Raw genomic sequence first — 14,058 nt, forward strand, 5'->3', positions numbered from 1 at the left:
ACGCCCTTGGTGCCCAGCTCAGAGGAACAAACCTGCCCCCAGCACGAAGCGGGGCCCCCTAGGTGGGAGGCCCGTGGGCCACAGGTCAGACAGGCTCCCCAAGCTGGGCGAACTGCTGGGGCCCACGCGATAGTCACGTCTTTCCAACACCTTTTGGGAAACGCAAGTCTGTCCTAAGTGGGTTCAGGAGGGTCCTGACCCTACTCAGGAGGGGACCTTATTCTAACCCACGCCAGCCCCACCCAAGCCCAGGCAGGACTCAGGAGGCACCCCCAGCTACTCTCATGAGGACCACGGATGAGTGGACAGAATGTTCCAGCAAGAGATGATCTTCAGAATGATGATTCAGGGTAGGGGGCAAAGATGGCAGCTGCGGGGCCGCTCCGGGGAGAGCCCCAGAGCAGAACACACGTCAGACTCAAGAGCTTAGAAAGCAATCAGTCTTGGTAGAGCCGACCCAGGGTTATCAGAGGGCCCATAAATATTAATAAACTGTTCCCTAAAAAAGTGTGGGTCCCACTCAAACCCTCATCTGCTGAACAGCAGCACCTCGGTGGGGCCTCTGCATCACATCTCCACCAGTGTCTGGTCTACGCCCCTAACAGGCCAAGGCCAGCATGAGGCCCCTCCATTGCCCCGGGTACCCCCAGGGCCCTCCCAAGGGCTAGAACTCGGGGCCCCGAGGCTCCCCCAAGACAGAGTGCTAGGAACTGGAGAGGAAAAGTACTAGACTGAGGATTAGGAGGCCGCTGGGAGGTCAGCTGAAGGCTACCTGAGGTCAGATCAGGGCAGGAGAGGCTGACAGTTTTGTAGGAAAGATTCTGCAAATCAGAAACACACGTGGAATTCCTTCTTTCTTCACCCTGAGACTTGGCACGTGGTTGTAACCAGAGCCCGACAGAACGCCCAGCTAAGCTGGCCGCAGCATTGTAACATCCGGGTTTCAAGATAAAGTCCCATTCACACACCTTTCCCTCTACCGCTTACCAGGAAACGGCGTCCCTCATTCCCCCAGAACCTCTCGGGGACCCCGGGTACTCACGTCATCGTACAAAGAGCCGCTGATGTCAGCCCCGTAGATGGGAGAGACGAAGGTGAGGTTCTTCCAGTACTTGCGTTCCAGGTCATCGAAGTCCTGGTGCCGTGGGGTACAGTACCTGGTGAATGAACAACACAGCAACCATGGCCGTGGGGCTCACCCCTCCAGGGCGCAGCCGGATACACGTTCTCGGTCCCCATCTCAGGACACAGCCCGGAGAACACGGATGTGGCCCTGGGAGAGCGTTTATTCAGGGCTGGGGGGGTTCGGGATGGGCAGCAGGCCCCCCTGGAATGACGCCCACTCGTCCCATCTCGTCGGTCACCAGGGCCTGGGGCACCCGAGTCGGAACACACACCGGGAACAGCTGGGGCAGGTGAGGGACGCAGGCTCTGAGGGTTCTCCTCAGCCCCCTGCTCTGCAAATAGCAGCCGCGCCGACCAGAGGCCGGGCCCTGTCTCGGGGGCCAGGACAGCAGGAGAAGGCAAACGACGCCCTGGCCCCATGGGATGCTTATGTCTGAGAGTGAAGAGACTGCCGGAAATGCACAAATTTCGGCCAGCCAGGGAGGCTTGGGGAACAGAGAACAAGCAAGAGTCAACAGTGGAGGCGGGCGCCCAAGTGAGCCCAGGGGCGTGTGCCGGGAATGCCCACAAATGCCCCGGGATGTGCGAGGGAATGCGTGTGAGTGTGCCCCGTGTGTGACCCAGGAAACCCCGAGGAGGTGCCATCGGACTGGAGATGTCGCAGGAGGGTGTGGGGAAGCAGCCCAGGGACGGGAGGCAAGGACAAGTTCCCACCATGTCCCACTCTCTCTGCACCCCCAGAACGAGGAGCCGCCAAGGGCCCCACTTCAGGGGGCCTGGAAGCCCTCAAGGTGTGGCTCCTCCTCAGAGACAGGGTTTCAGGGGCCCCCCCTGACACCCGCCTCACCCCCGGCCACGTACTTCTCGCTGTTGGCCAGGCGGCGGTACTCCCCGACCGTCATGGCCTTTTTCTGGATGTTGTACTGTGTGAAGAGGCCTGACTGGCCCGTCACCACCTGCTGGATGGGGGCCGGGATGACCACGTCGTCGATGTCATCGTACGTCTGCCTGGGCTTCCACTCCTTTGGGGGGATGATCTGCAAGACGAGAGGGCAGTCAGCGGCGCCGGCAGATGGGAGGACACACAGCCGCGCCCCCCCCCCCCGGCCCAGGAGACTGGCGGTGCTCCCTGGGAACGCGTCCAGGTCCCACACTGTAGGGGCACCAGGAACCATTTCCATACTTCCTCAAACTCCCCACAGTGACCTGTGCGGGGTCACGGGCACTACCCGCTGGGGCACAGCCATGCTGGCCTCCCGACGCCGCCCGGCAAGCCTCCGCAGCTCAGCCTGGGCTCCGGGGGCTGGGAGCGGTCCCCTCCACAGCTCAGGAGCCGGCCCCCATGCGCATGTGCACGATCACAAAGTGAGCAAGCGGGGGGGGGGGGCTGGGGCTCCCACACTCTCGCCTGTTCAGGCGCTCTGCGGCCACACCCCCGGCTGCGGAAGGCAGCGCTGCGAGCCTGGCTCAGGACCACCCGGGCCAGGCCGGGAGGCCGGGATACCTCCTAGGGGCAAGCACAGCCCTAGGTGGGGGGGGGGGGGGGGGGGACACACCATACAACAAACACCCATGAGGGCCTTCCACTGTGGGAGCGAGCAGATGATAAGCACCGTAAGGGATAAGAAAACTGCAGAAAGGGGACAAGTCCTAAGTACAAAGGACAGAGAAGGGCTAGTGAGGCGCCACAGGCCAGAGAATGATGATGCCACAAATGTGAGGGGACGAGACCTGAGAAGGTCACCTCTGAGGAACAGCATGGCTGTTTCTTGGTGGCAGCTGGTCCCGCGGGGGACCACCCCCACCCCTCTCCAGGACAGGCCCCGGAGGGCCTGCAGGAAGGGCTTCGGGGAAGGGCCGCCCGCGGCGGGGGGCACCGGGTCAGCGCCGAGCTTGCCCGACTGGCCTCTTCGCCCTCCTGCTTGCCCCCCTCTGCGCAGCGTGCTCTCTGGGCCAGGCTGGGGCCTCCCGGGTGCCCGGCTCGCTTTTCTGAAGGCCCCTGGGGCCAACACGGGCTGGTATCTCCCAGTCCTGGGCAGGTGTCTGCAAACAGCTCTCCTTCCGGGGCACCCAGCGGGCCACCCAGGAGCTTTGGGACAAGGAACTCAACCAACCTGTTTTCAGGGCGGCAGCCAAGAACTCTGGGGAGGCCGAGGCCTCCCCCAGCTCAGGGCCAACAAGGGAAGAACACCACACCAATGCCCAAGTTTGCCGGCGGCTTCCAGAACAGCTGAGATCCTTGCCATCCCCAAGGATTCCCCAACAGACATCAGTGCAAGGAAATGTTTTGCTTGGCCACGAAAACCCTCATCCCCTGGTTGCCAGTTAACAACAGAGAGGTGCTGCCACCACCAGCACCCTCGCCGATTTGCTGACAGAGCACAACTAAGTAACAGGAGCAATAAGAGGAAGTCAGTGGCTCAGGACACTGGGCCGTGTCTGGGGACATGTGTGGCTGTCATGACTGGGGGGCTCCTGGCATCACAGGGGTGCAGCCAGGGACGCTGCTCAGGCCCCACGGCACCCAGGACGCCCCCAGAGGAACCACCTGCCTCCATGTCAGCAGGGCCCAGGCTGGGAACCCTGACTGAAGTTAAAAGGGGACACAGCTGCTCGGTCAAAGCTCCCTCTGGGGACATGCCCTCTCCCGACTCCGTGGCCACAGTTGCCCGCCCACGTGTGGCATGAGGCCTCACGACAACAGGGTGCTGGGGTCAGCCTGCTGGTCGGCGATTTTCTTAGATGTCAAGCAAGAAATCTGAAGAGTCAGGCGATCAACTAACACACTTGACACGGAAAGCACCAGAAATACAAACGAAAGGGCCGGTGGCTCCAGCGTGGGAGACGCTCTCACAGAGGAAGGGGTTCCAAGCGGCCCCTTAGCCACATGGGTGGCGCCTCCCCTTCACAGAGAAGTGGAGATCCCCCACCCCCCGCCACCACGCATGCTCGCCAGGGAAACGGCGGCGAGGGGGGGGGGGTTCACCCAGCCAGTTCCATCAGACGAAGCCCGCCCAGAAACAAAGGCTGCAAAATGAAGCAAACATGTCACTCCCAAATTTTCGGCTCCCTCCTGAGAGCCATAGACTCCCCTGCCCATCTCTTCCATCCCTCACGGGCGCTGATGCATAAAGACGCCAGAGAACCAAGGAGGCTGCTTCAGGCGCGCACGACCGGCACTTGCGTGGACACACACTCGGCACGTTCTGAAAAAGGCACGTGACACAGAGCCGCTTCCAACGGGTCTAGGACCCCAAGCCCTTGGGAAAATCAACGTGCCGGGGCCTGACGCCCTCGAATCTCCGCGAGACCAGGGTCTGAAGGGAGGCTTCGAGGCGAACAACCTCTAACAGGTATCGCTGGAAGACATTTGAGCATCCTGACTCCTAGACTCAGTGCCTGGCGGGCATGGCGTGGCCCTGCACTGGCCCGCCCTCGAAGCTCCTGGAGGACAAGCCTCAGCCAAGGCTGAGCAGGACAGAAAGGCCACACTCCCCCGGTGGATGAGGTGGCACCAGGCAGGTGGCCGGGGGAGTCTGAGCAGCTGGGTTAGAAGGTGCGGGGGACTCAATAAGAGGGAATGAAGTGAGGGGCCGGCCTCTGCCCCCGACACCTCCCACTCGCCAAGCCATTTTGCAGGTGGTGGGACGGGTGGCTGGAGGCGGCACCGGGGCACCGCCTGCCTGCAGGGACAGTCCTTGGGGATGCACCCAAGCGCCGAAGCACCTTGACCCCTCCCGCAGGACCCAGCGCCATGCCCCTCCCTCACTCCCTCCCACCCGAGCACTTCCCAGCAGCGCTGGCCTGAGGGGGCAGGGACATGCACAGAACAGCCAAGAACAAGACAGGGGTGCCCCCAAAGCCCCAAAATGGGGCTCCCCACACCCTCACAGCCTCTCCTGGCTCTGGCCCCTGGTCCCAGCTATACCTGCTGAATAGCCACCCCCACCCAATTCCACCGGAGCTTTTGCGGGGGGTGGGGAATGCAGCTGGGATGAAACTGAAAACCCCTAGCACTACACACACAGACGCGCAAAGAAGGGCGGTCAAGACCAACGAGACCGGGATGAGATGACATCGGCACCTGCAGAGCTGGCTTGGGCCAGCAGCACACCATGTTCCTTCTCCAAAGAGGCCAGCAGGCCTGAGAGCCAAGCGCCCCCATCCGAGAGGACAGGGGTTACCCAAGGCCCCCGGCACATGCCTCCCGAGCCCCACCTGTCCCCCCGGAGTAGCAGGGAGGCTGCTGAGGGGCTCGAGGGCCCGACACACGGTCCCGGCCAGGTGAGAGAAGGGATGAGTGTGCGCGCGCAGTCGGCGCGACTCTGCACTCGCCAACGTCCTTCAACCTGTACCCAGGTGCGACAGAACCCGTGCCCGCCCCACGCCGCCCCTCCCCGCCCCGCACACAGAGGAAGCCGCACACAAAATCCCCCTCAAGAAGCTGAGAAGGAGCACACAAAAGGTGGAAGGAAAACAGACCCAGGAAACTCCTGCCTCAGGAAACACCCAGTCCGAACAGCTGCCTTAGATCCAAATACATTAGCCAAAAATGACTCCACTGGGATTAGAGCTCAAAGCAGGAACACTGGGGCTCAAAGGAGAAGCACAGAGAGGGAGATGAGCCGGGAAGGGGCAAAGGCAGGTAGAGGCGTGGGGGGCCTGGGTGGCAGGGGACACGGAGCCCGCGGCCACCACAGCGCCGTGAATGGAAAACTCGAGAAACGGCCAGGGCCAGGGGGCCAGCTAGGAGAGGGGCGCCCCAGACAGTGAGACAGAAAAAAGGAACAGGGAAGGGAGCTGCGGCGGCCTCACGGTGCCCCAGGCAGAGCTGTGCGGGACAGCAACTCGTGACACCTCCCAGCACAAGGGACAATTTGAACCAGAAGCACGAGGGCTGTCGCATCCCGGGGAAAGTCGAAGCAGGCCAACGACAGGAGACAAGGCAGAGAAGGCTCTCCCCCCACAACACCCCCCCCCAACAGGGACCCTCAACAGGGCAGAGAAGGCAGGAAACTGTCCCCGACAACGGACACCTGCCCGTCGGCCAGCCGGGCAGAAAACCCCCAAACCCGCAAGAACCCGGGACCTGACGGAGTCTCCCAGGAGGAGCAAAGCTAACATGACATGGAGGCTCTGGTCCCCGACTGTCCGGACCGTCGAACGCCGTATGCATGCTGGCGCGTGTACATGAACAAAATCAAGAGGGAAGCAGACGCAGCCAGCGGACTGCCTGCCATGTCTCCTTGGGCTGACATCAGAGGCATGACCTTAACCAGGAGAGGGACTGACACCCGTAACAAAACCACCCCAACCAGGTCGGGGGGGTGGGGGGGGACACTCCTCTCCCCACTACTGCCAGGCGGCAACAAACCGCGGCCCTGGGCCAAGTCCCGCCCGCCGCCTGCTTTTGTATGGCCCCGAGAGCCAAGAATGTGGGGTGTTGTTTTTTTCATTTTCAGATGGTTAGGGAAAAAAAAGCAACAAAAGAAAAATGTTTTGGGACCAGCAAAAGTCCCGTGAAATTCACATTTCGGCGTGCATCAGTAAAGTTTTATTGGCACACAGCCACGCCTGCTGGCTCGCGGGTCGCCAAGGTGGTGGGGCCGAGCACGGGACAGAGGCCGCCCCACCTGCGACGCTGAAAATATGACTCCCTGGCCCTTTGTGGACAAAGGTCAATTCCTCAATTTCAAGAACGGAGAAGCAGGCACCACGGAGGAAGAGCCAGGTACACAGGCAGCCACCAGGCAGCAAGACAAGCAGGTTACACACCTTCCAAATGACTGGGCGAGCGGTGCCACGCACGCAGCTTCCCGCGAACCGTTCACGGTAAAAAGCAACACAGACTGCGCTTGTCTGTTTGCTCTCACCACGCGCACGCACGGATGGTCCACGAGTGACACGCCACGGAAGAGACACAGCTCCCCAGAAGCCTTCTCTGACACTCGACGCCCTCCCGCCGCAGGGTGAGCAGCACTGAGTGTCGCCACCATGAAGCCCGAGGCGCCCACTGCCCCCGAGGCTGGCCCTGGCCATCGGCTCCCGCGGGGACATGGGCTGCGGGGCTTATGTCTGCATGCCAGGCCTACAACAGAGCCTGGCACGCGGGAAGAACTCTGTAACATCTGCTGACAACAAGGTCAGAGCAGCTCGGTGAACACGGCCACGGCCATGGCCACGCCAGGCCCAGGGCCCCGGGGGCACGCTTAGGGCCGAGCTGGTAGAAGGTGGCGCTGGGCCCGGGGCGTCACCCACCTTGGCCAGGCCTGCCCGGTGGGCTCCCTGGGACTCGATGTAGGCCACGTATTTGTTGAAGTCCTTAAATTCTTCCATGGTTGGGCGAAACGTCATGATTTTACAGCTCGGGTTCTGGGCCCCATGATCCTCAGACCCCATGGCTGCTGCAGAGAGGCTGTCACACCTGTGAGGGGAGGACAAGAGAGCGTGAGCGCGTCAGTGCCGCCACCCGTCCGGACATGCTAAAAATACCTGCGGCCTCGGGAAGACAAAGACAGGGGCCGCGCAGCTAAGCTGGGGCCAGAGAGGAGCCTGGGAGCGAACTCCATCTCTCCGCACTGGCACAAAAAACCAAAATGACTGCAACTAATTAAAAACAGAGGCGCCCTAGTTCTCCAAGCCAACGCAATACTGGAAGCCGGAGCACTAATTTCAATCTAGGGACCCTGAGAAAGAAAAGCTTTCCTTATCGGGGACTTCTTATCTAGGTTTGCCGGCATCAGCTTCAAATCAATGCATCTACTTCGGAGCCAGATACCCACACCGACAGCAGCCCGTGTGGCGGGCTTCCGAAGGTGAGTGAGGCTGTGTGTGCGAGTGTCACCCTCGGGGGCAACCAAGCCTGGAAGTTTCTGCCTAGGAGCCGAGAGCATGGCTGATATTCTGGGGATATCCGAAGAGAGGCTGGGGATCAGGCTCCTCTTGGTGAGGAGGCCACATGCTGCAGTGGCCCCCTCCTGTTCCAGGAGGTAAGGGGACCCAGCGAGGCAGTCGGTGGCCCATCCCAAGCAGGGAGGGGCTTGGGGACAGACTCTGGGGAAAGGTCCCTTGGAAAAGGTCAGAACCCAAGTGCATACAGACCTGAGAACCGGGAAGACAATTCGCCAAACCCAACTTCCTCTGACCCTCAAGTAAGCTGGGCAAAGAGAAAGAAGGCCCAGGAAGTCCACCGGCCCTGGAAGGGGGCTTCCATGTCGCCAAGTTGCAGCAGCAGCCTCCCCGAATGGCACTCCCCCTGGCAGGCACTAGAGGGCAGCATGAGCCCAGGAATGGCTGCGAAGGCCTGCAGTATCTGCTGGGTAGGTTCTGGGGGCCTCAGGCACCCCTTCCAGGCCCTGCCCTCAACACCCCAACCCCCTCCTGTGGTGAAGGGGCTGGGACCAGGGGGGGGCAGCACTAAGGCCAGGCTCTGATGACAGACTGCCTGCCAGTAAGGGCTCTTGAGGGCCCCAACCCGGGGGGGGGCGGTCATCACTGACCTGGGCTGGGACCCCACCGTGGCCCTCTCCCCTGTGTACACAGCAAGTCCCAAGGCTTCTCCTTGGGTCATGGCCACCAAGCAGGAGTGTGCATGGCACTGTGTGACAATAGCTCTGGGTGGAATCACAGGGAACCCCCGTGAAAACACAGCCTAATACAGGGAAAGGGGTTGTCAGCAAGCTCCCTTCAGAGCAGCAGGTACCACAGGACCTGGGCCACAGCCAGGCTGCCCACCCAGAAGGCTGCCCCACTGGAGCCCTGACCAGCCCCTGGGACTGACCACCATGCCATCCCAAGCCAGCCCCCTTGCCTGCAGCCAGGGCCCAGTACCTGCAGCCCTACCCAAGCCCCCAGCCCACCTGCCCTCTCCCCTCCAGCCCAGATGCCACCATGTGGGGCTCACTTATGGCCTCCGCGGCTGGCAACAGGACACAGCGTGTCAGTCCTGGGGGAGCTCATGGCCCGGGGGGATGACCTTGACTCTGACACTCTTGGAACATCAGCGTGGACTGAGCTGGGCTGTCAGTTATGGAGGGAGCCGTAGAAGGGCGGGGTGGTGGGGAGACCTCCCTAGGCAGGGACGTCAGATGAGACACGAGACACCAGCTCAAACTCGACAGCAGCTTCCTCTGCCCAAAGCCCACAGGCCACCCCACTCCCTGCCACCCCCCACCAGCCTCCCATCACCCCGCTCCCCCACCCTGTCACCCACTCCCTGCCACCCCCAACCCTGCGATTCCCACCCCACTCCCTGCCACCCCCTAATGGCACAATGCAGTGAGCCTCTGAGGGGACCCCACCGACCACCTGTCTCATGTGGGTGAGCAGCTCCGCCTGTGGCTGGACATGATCCCCCCTGGTCGTGGCCCCTGGTCCTAAGCCCTCAGCCTGCCGTGGACAGTGCCCAGCTTGGCTGGCAGCGGGCACATGAGCATGTACGTGACTGATGTGGGTGACTCGTCCACTCCACACAATCAGCTCGTTTTGCACAGCTCACTGAGGCCACAGGGGAAATCATGTGCCCAGGCCCGACAAAGGTAGGTGGCAGGGCCTGAGTCCCCACACTCAACAGCTCCCATCCTTGGCCTGGCCGATCCTGGCCAGCTGGCTGCCTCTGCCCCCAGGCTAGCTCACGTGTGGCCTACAGGGGAGGGCGCACAGGCTCCTCCAAGCGCCTTGGGACAAGCGGTGTCACCTCCGGTGGGGGCTGTCTCCAGCCCATCCACCACCCGGCACGGCGGGGGGGGGGGGGGGGAGATGGCGCTGTGTGGTACGCCCACCACCTCCCCGGGACCAGCTCGTCCCAGCCAGAGCTGGGGCAGCCCAGGGTCCTGCCCACACAAGCTCCCTCACGCATCAAAAATCATGATGCAGAGATGAGTTTCCCATCCAGGAGGTGGAAAGAGCAGATGATAAGACAGCAGGTGGGTTTTCTGCACATGCGCACCGGCGAGACACGCTTTACTCCAACCACCGGCATCATCAAGATGCAGCTCAGCGGCGGATTATGTGTGATTTTTCCTCTGCTTTATTTGCGCCTTTTGAAATGAAGGTTTTGAGTAGATAAATATAAAGAAGAAAATTAAAATGGTTTATAATCCCAACACTCCCTACCTTTGACGCATTTTGTGAAGGCAGGCAAATAAAATCATACGTGTACGTACTTAAGAAACGAAAAAGGAATCTCAGCGAACAGCAACCCCGGGCCAAGGTCCCAGTTTATTGGGAACACGGCGGGGGCAGAGGACCAAGCGAGCGCCCCCTGAGGGAATGTGCAGGCCACTCCAGAAAGACCACTGTGCTCTTCACAGGTCAGTGGTGTGCCAAAAAGCAGGCACATTCACAACAGGATACGATAAAGACACGGCCCAGTTAAAAAGTGGGCAAAGGGCTCAAAAAGACATTTCTCCAATGCAAATACACACATGGCCAACAAGCACACAAAATGACGATCAACATGTTTAGCCATCGGGGCCACGCAAACCAAAACCACAAGAGATGCTTCGCCCCCACCAGGATGATTGTAATAAAAAAATAATAAAAACAGGGGCTCCTGGGTGGCTCAGTCAGTTAAGCGGCTGCCTTCGGCTCAGGTCATGATCCCAGGATCCTGGGATCGAGCCCCACATCGGTCTCCCTGCTTAGCGGGGAGCCTGCTTCTCCCTCTCCCTCTGCCTGCCTGCCTACTTGTAATCTCTCTCTCTCTCTGTCAAATAAATAAATAAAATCTTAAAAAAAAAACAAAAAAAAACGGACAACAACTAGCGCTGGGGAGATGTGGAGAAATGGGAACCCTGACACACGGCTGGGGGGTTTGGAAAATGAGGCGGCCACTGAGGAAAACAGTGTGGCGGCTCCTCAGAAAGTTACACCTAGAATTACCAGATGACCCAACAATTCTACCGGTAGAAACAGGCCCAAGAGAAGTGAAAACGTGTGTGCACACAAAAACGTGTGCATCCATGTTCACAGCAGCACTGTCCACAATGGCCAAAAGGTAGAAACAACCCAAGTGTCCATCAACGGACAAACAGATGCACACGGCGTGTCCCCCACCCACGGGCACGGCCCTCGGCCGCGAACAGGAGCAAGGCGCCCACACGCGCTGCCCCGGGGACGGACCCAAGCCCACGACGCTCAGGGAGGGAACCAGACACAGAAGGCTGAGGTCTGGGGTTTCTTTATGGGGTGATGGAAATGTTCTGAAACTGACCGGTGGGTTGACCGGGAAGCCAATGGTGGTCTAGAGCAAGGACACAGATCCCATTTACATCTTGAGGAAGCCCCCTCTGGCCGTGGGAAACAGACCACGGGTAGGGCCGGACTCGTGGGGGCAAGACCCCGGCAGTCGCCCCGGCCCAGGTTTAACGCCTGGCGGTCGCCCTCCTGAATTTCCTCCATTTTACAATGAAGGACACTGGGGTTTCGCTTTGCCCTGGGCCCTGCAGGCTCTGCCATCAGGCCTGGCTGCGCAGGGCCAGCATGGAAGCTGGCAGACGAGGGCAGAGCGAGGGACAACAGTAGTGAGGAGGAGGGGACTGGATGCACTTCGAGGACAGAGGCGACAAAACTTGCCAAGGGTGAGGAAGGAGGAGCCAAGTGCAGGGAAGAGGGAGACAGAGGGTGTGGCGGGTGGGAGAGGTTAGTTTGGACAAGGCTGTGGTGAGCGGTAGGATGCACCCTCCGACATCCACATCCTAATCCCAGGGACCTATGACTATGCCCCCTTCCGCTGCAAAAGGGACCTTGCAGGTGAGATGAATTAAGGCCCCTGAGATGGGGATGATCCCGGAACCTCACAAGAGGGAGAAACGAGAGATGCGATGCGGGCGCAGAGGCTGGATGGATCTGAGGAAGGGGCCCCAAGCCGGGGAGAGCAGGCAGTCCTCTGAAGCTGAAAAAAATCACGAAAAACAGTGAAATCCGCAGGAGGGGCCGCCCTGCCAGTGCCTTGATTTTAGCCTGCAGGAATCACTCACACTCGCGGCCTCCCAGAAGTGGAACAGAATCAAGTCACCAGGTTCACGGCCGTTGGTTACAGCGGCCAGGGAAGCTCGCGCGAGTTCAGGTGAACGTGTTTCTGAAAAGCTCTTTGGGATTGCCATGCCGGCCCCATGAGACTCCCTGGGCTGTGGGAGCCCTGGCCCCCTCACACGACGGGGACCGTGGCGTCCTCATCTCCCCGTCTGTTCAATCCGAGTATTGCTCAACTTCCAGCCACACGCTCAGCACGCAGGAGGCGCAGGCCTGGGCCAGGCCCCACCACCTGTGCAGGGACTGGCCAGCATCCTGAAGCCAGAGCCAGCTGGGGTGTCCCCCGGGTGTACCCTTTAACAGGAAGGGTGGCCTCTTGGTGGGTTCCCCGGCTACGACTCTCCTGACCCAACCCGCAAAACCTCGAACAGGAGAAGAAAGAATCCCTGTCTCTGCTCCTCATTTTGAGGCTAAGAGCCCGTATCCGTACGTGCCAATAACAGCAAGTACACACTCCAAAGGGGTAGACTGCAAACACGTGAATTACTTCTCAATAAAGCTCTTCATTTTTTAAGGTCATTTGTTTCCTGACCTGAATGCCCTCCCAGCGCCCTGCAGCCCATCACCTGGGACCAACGATCACAGCGCGCGGAGGCAGTGCCCCCGGCTGTCCCAGGCGGCTCCGCCCCACACCCCAAAGAGGAACAAGAGCATCGTCAGCCCAGGGATGTGTCCCAAGAGCAGAGACTCTGGGCCGGGCTGATTGGGGCTACCTGCTGGAGTCTGGGCCGTTCTCTGGGTCACAGTCACCTGGACCCAGGGAAGCCCTCCTGGGCTGCTGAACTACACTGGCACCAGACCCGGGATAGTCTTCAAATGCAGGGACTCATGAGCTGGGGACGGGACACTCTGGCCACCCTGAGGAGTCCTCCAACACCATGGGCACCACACTGCCTGGCTGGGTGGCAGTCCTTCCCAACGCCCGCCCCCCCCCCCCACAGCTGCCACCTCCTCGGGAGCAGAAAGCTCTCCCTGTATCTAGACTCCAACCCTGGGGCAGAGGCCCCCCTAGATCCTGACAGTGGGGGTGCACTGAGTCACAAGGGCCGCCCCAGAGAGTGGGTGAGAAATGCCTGAGGGATGGGCCTCCCACCGCCAGGGGACAGCCCCTCAGCCAGTGCACACTCTGTCCGCCTCTATGGGAACCAGAATCAGAGATAAGAGGACTGCCCCTGCCCGGGAGTCAGCCTGGTTTTCTGACTGATGGGCTCAGAGACTGACCCCAAGGGCTTATGAGGCCCAACGGCAGACATCTTCCAGAAACTGAACGAGCGGGACCTGCATCTTTGAGGTTCTGACATTCAGTATGCTGGAAAGTACGTCCTCTGAGCAAATAGAACCTTACAAGGAAGGTTAACCGTGAGAGAAGCATAACCTTGAGAAACATTTAACTGCACTTGACTGGAAAAGTATTAGGGGCTCCATGACACAAGGTCTCAAAGTTCCCTGGGGACCCCAGTCCTTCTCGGTGAGGCCCATCCCCTGCCCCAAGGGAGCATCTCTCCCCTAGCTCTCTATCCCGGCCCCTCACCTATACCTGCCCCCACCAGTCCCCGTGCCAGGCGGTCTGGCCATCGGATGAAGCTCACACCTCCCAGCCCAGCCATGAGCTCCCTGCTCCCCCCTCCGTATGGCTTCTGCCAGCAAAGCCCAGCTCCCAGTAGGGGTTGGCAGCAGAGGGGCCCCCGAGCAGGAGCAGGGCCCTGGAGAAGCCTGTACACCTTCGCCAGGGATCAAGACAGAACCTCCTACAGAGGTGACACAAGGGCCCCCTCAAACCCCCATCGCCCCGCCCCCTGCATGGGCCGTGTCCCGCGAGCAGCTCTGCGTGCGGTCCCTGCGCAGCAAGGAAGACAGTACAACGTCCTCCATGTCCTCCTCCAACTATGCCCCAGGTTC

At 60.6% G+C, this 14,058-nt stretch overlaps 1 protein-coding gene across 12 annotated transcripts in view; it reads right to left on the reverse strand.

Annotated features, from left to right (window-relative positions):
* KDM4B (lysine demethylase 4B) overlaps window positions 1-14,058 on the reverse strand; it is a 133,614-nt gene that overhangs the window by 81,246 nt on the left and 38,310 nt on the right. For 10 of the 12 annotated variants that reach the window (XM_028125998.2, XM_088017897.1, XM_028126004.2 and 7 more), the window contains 3 exons: window positions 7,384-7,549; window positions 1,987-2,162; window positions 1,043-1,157 (listed from right to left, as the gene is read on the reverse strand). In XM_028125998.2, coding sequence (XP_027981799.2) covers window positions 1,043-1,157; window positions 1,987-2,162; window positions 7,384-7,524 — 432 coding nt within the window. In that variant the 5' untranslated portion in view covers window positions 7,525-7,549. The remainder of the gene's footprint in view (window positions 1-1,042; window positions 1,158-1,986; window positions 2,163-7,383; window positions 7,550-14,058) is intronic. The other 2 variants (XM_028126006.2, XM_028126007.2) reach the window with 1 other exon arrangement.

The sequence above is a fragment of the Eumetopias jubatus genome, unplaced genomic scaffold, assembly GCF_037043125.1.
Source record: "Eumetopias jubatus isolate StellerSeaLion01/CBP00866 unplaced genomic scaffold, mEumJub1_p1.0 scaffold_1, whole genome shotgun sequence".
In the NCBI taxonomy this organism is placed as follows: domain Eukaryota; kingdom Metazoa; phylum Chordata; class Mammalia; order Carnivora; family Otariidae; genus Eumetopias; species Eumetopias jubatus.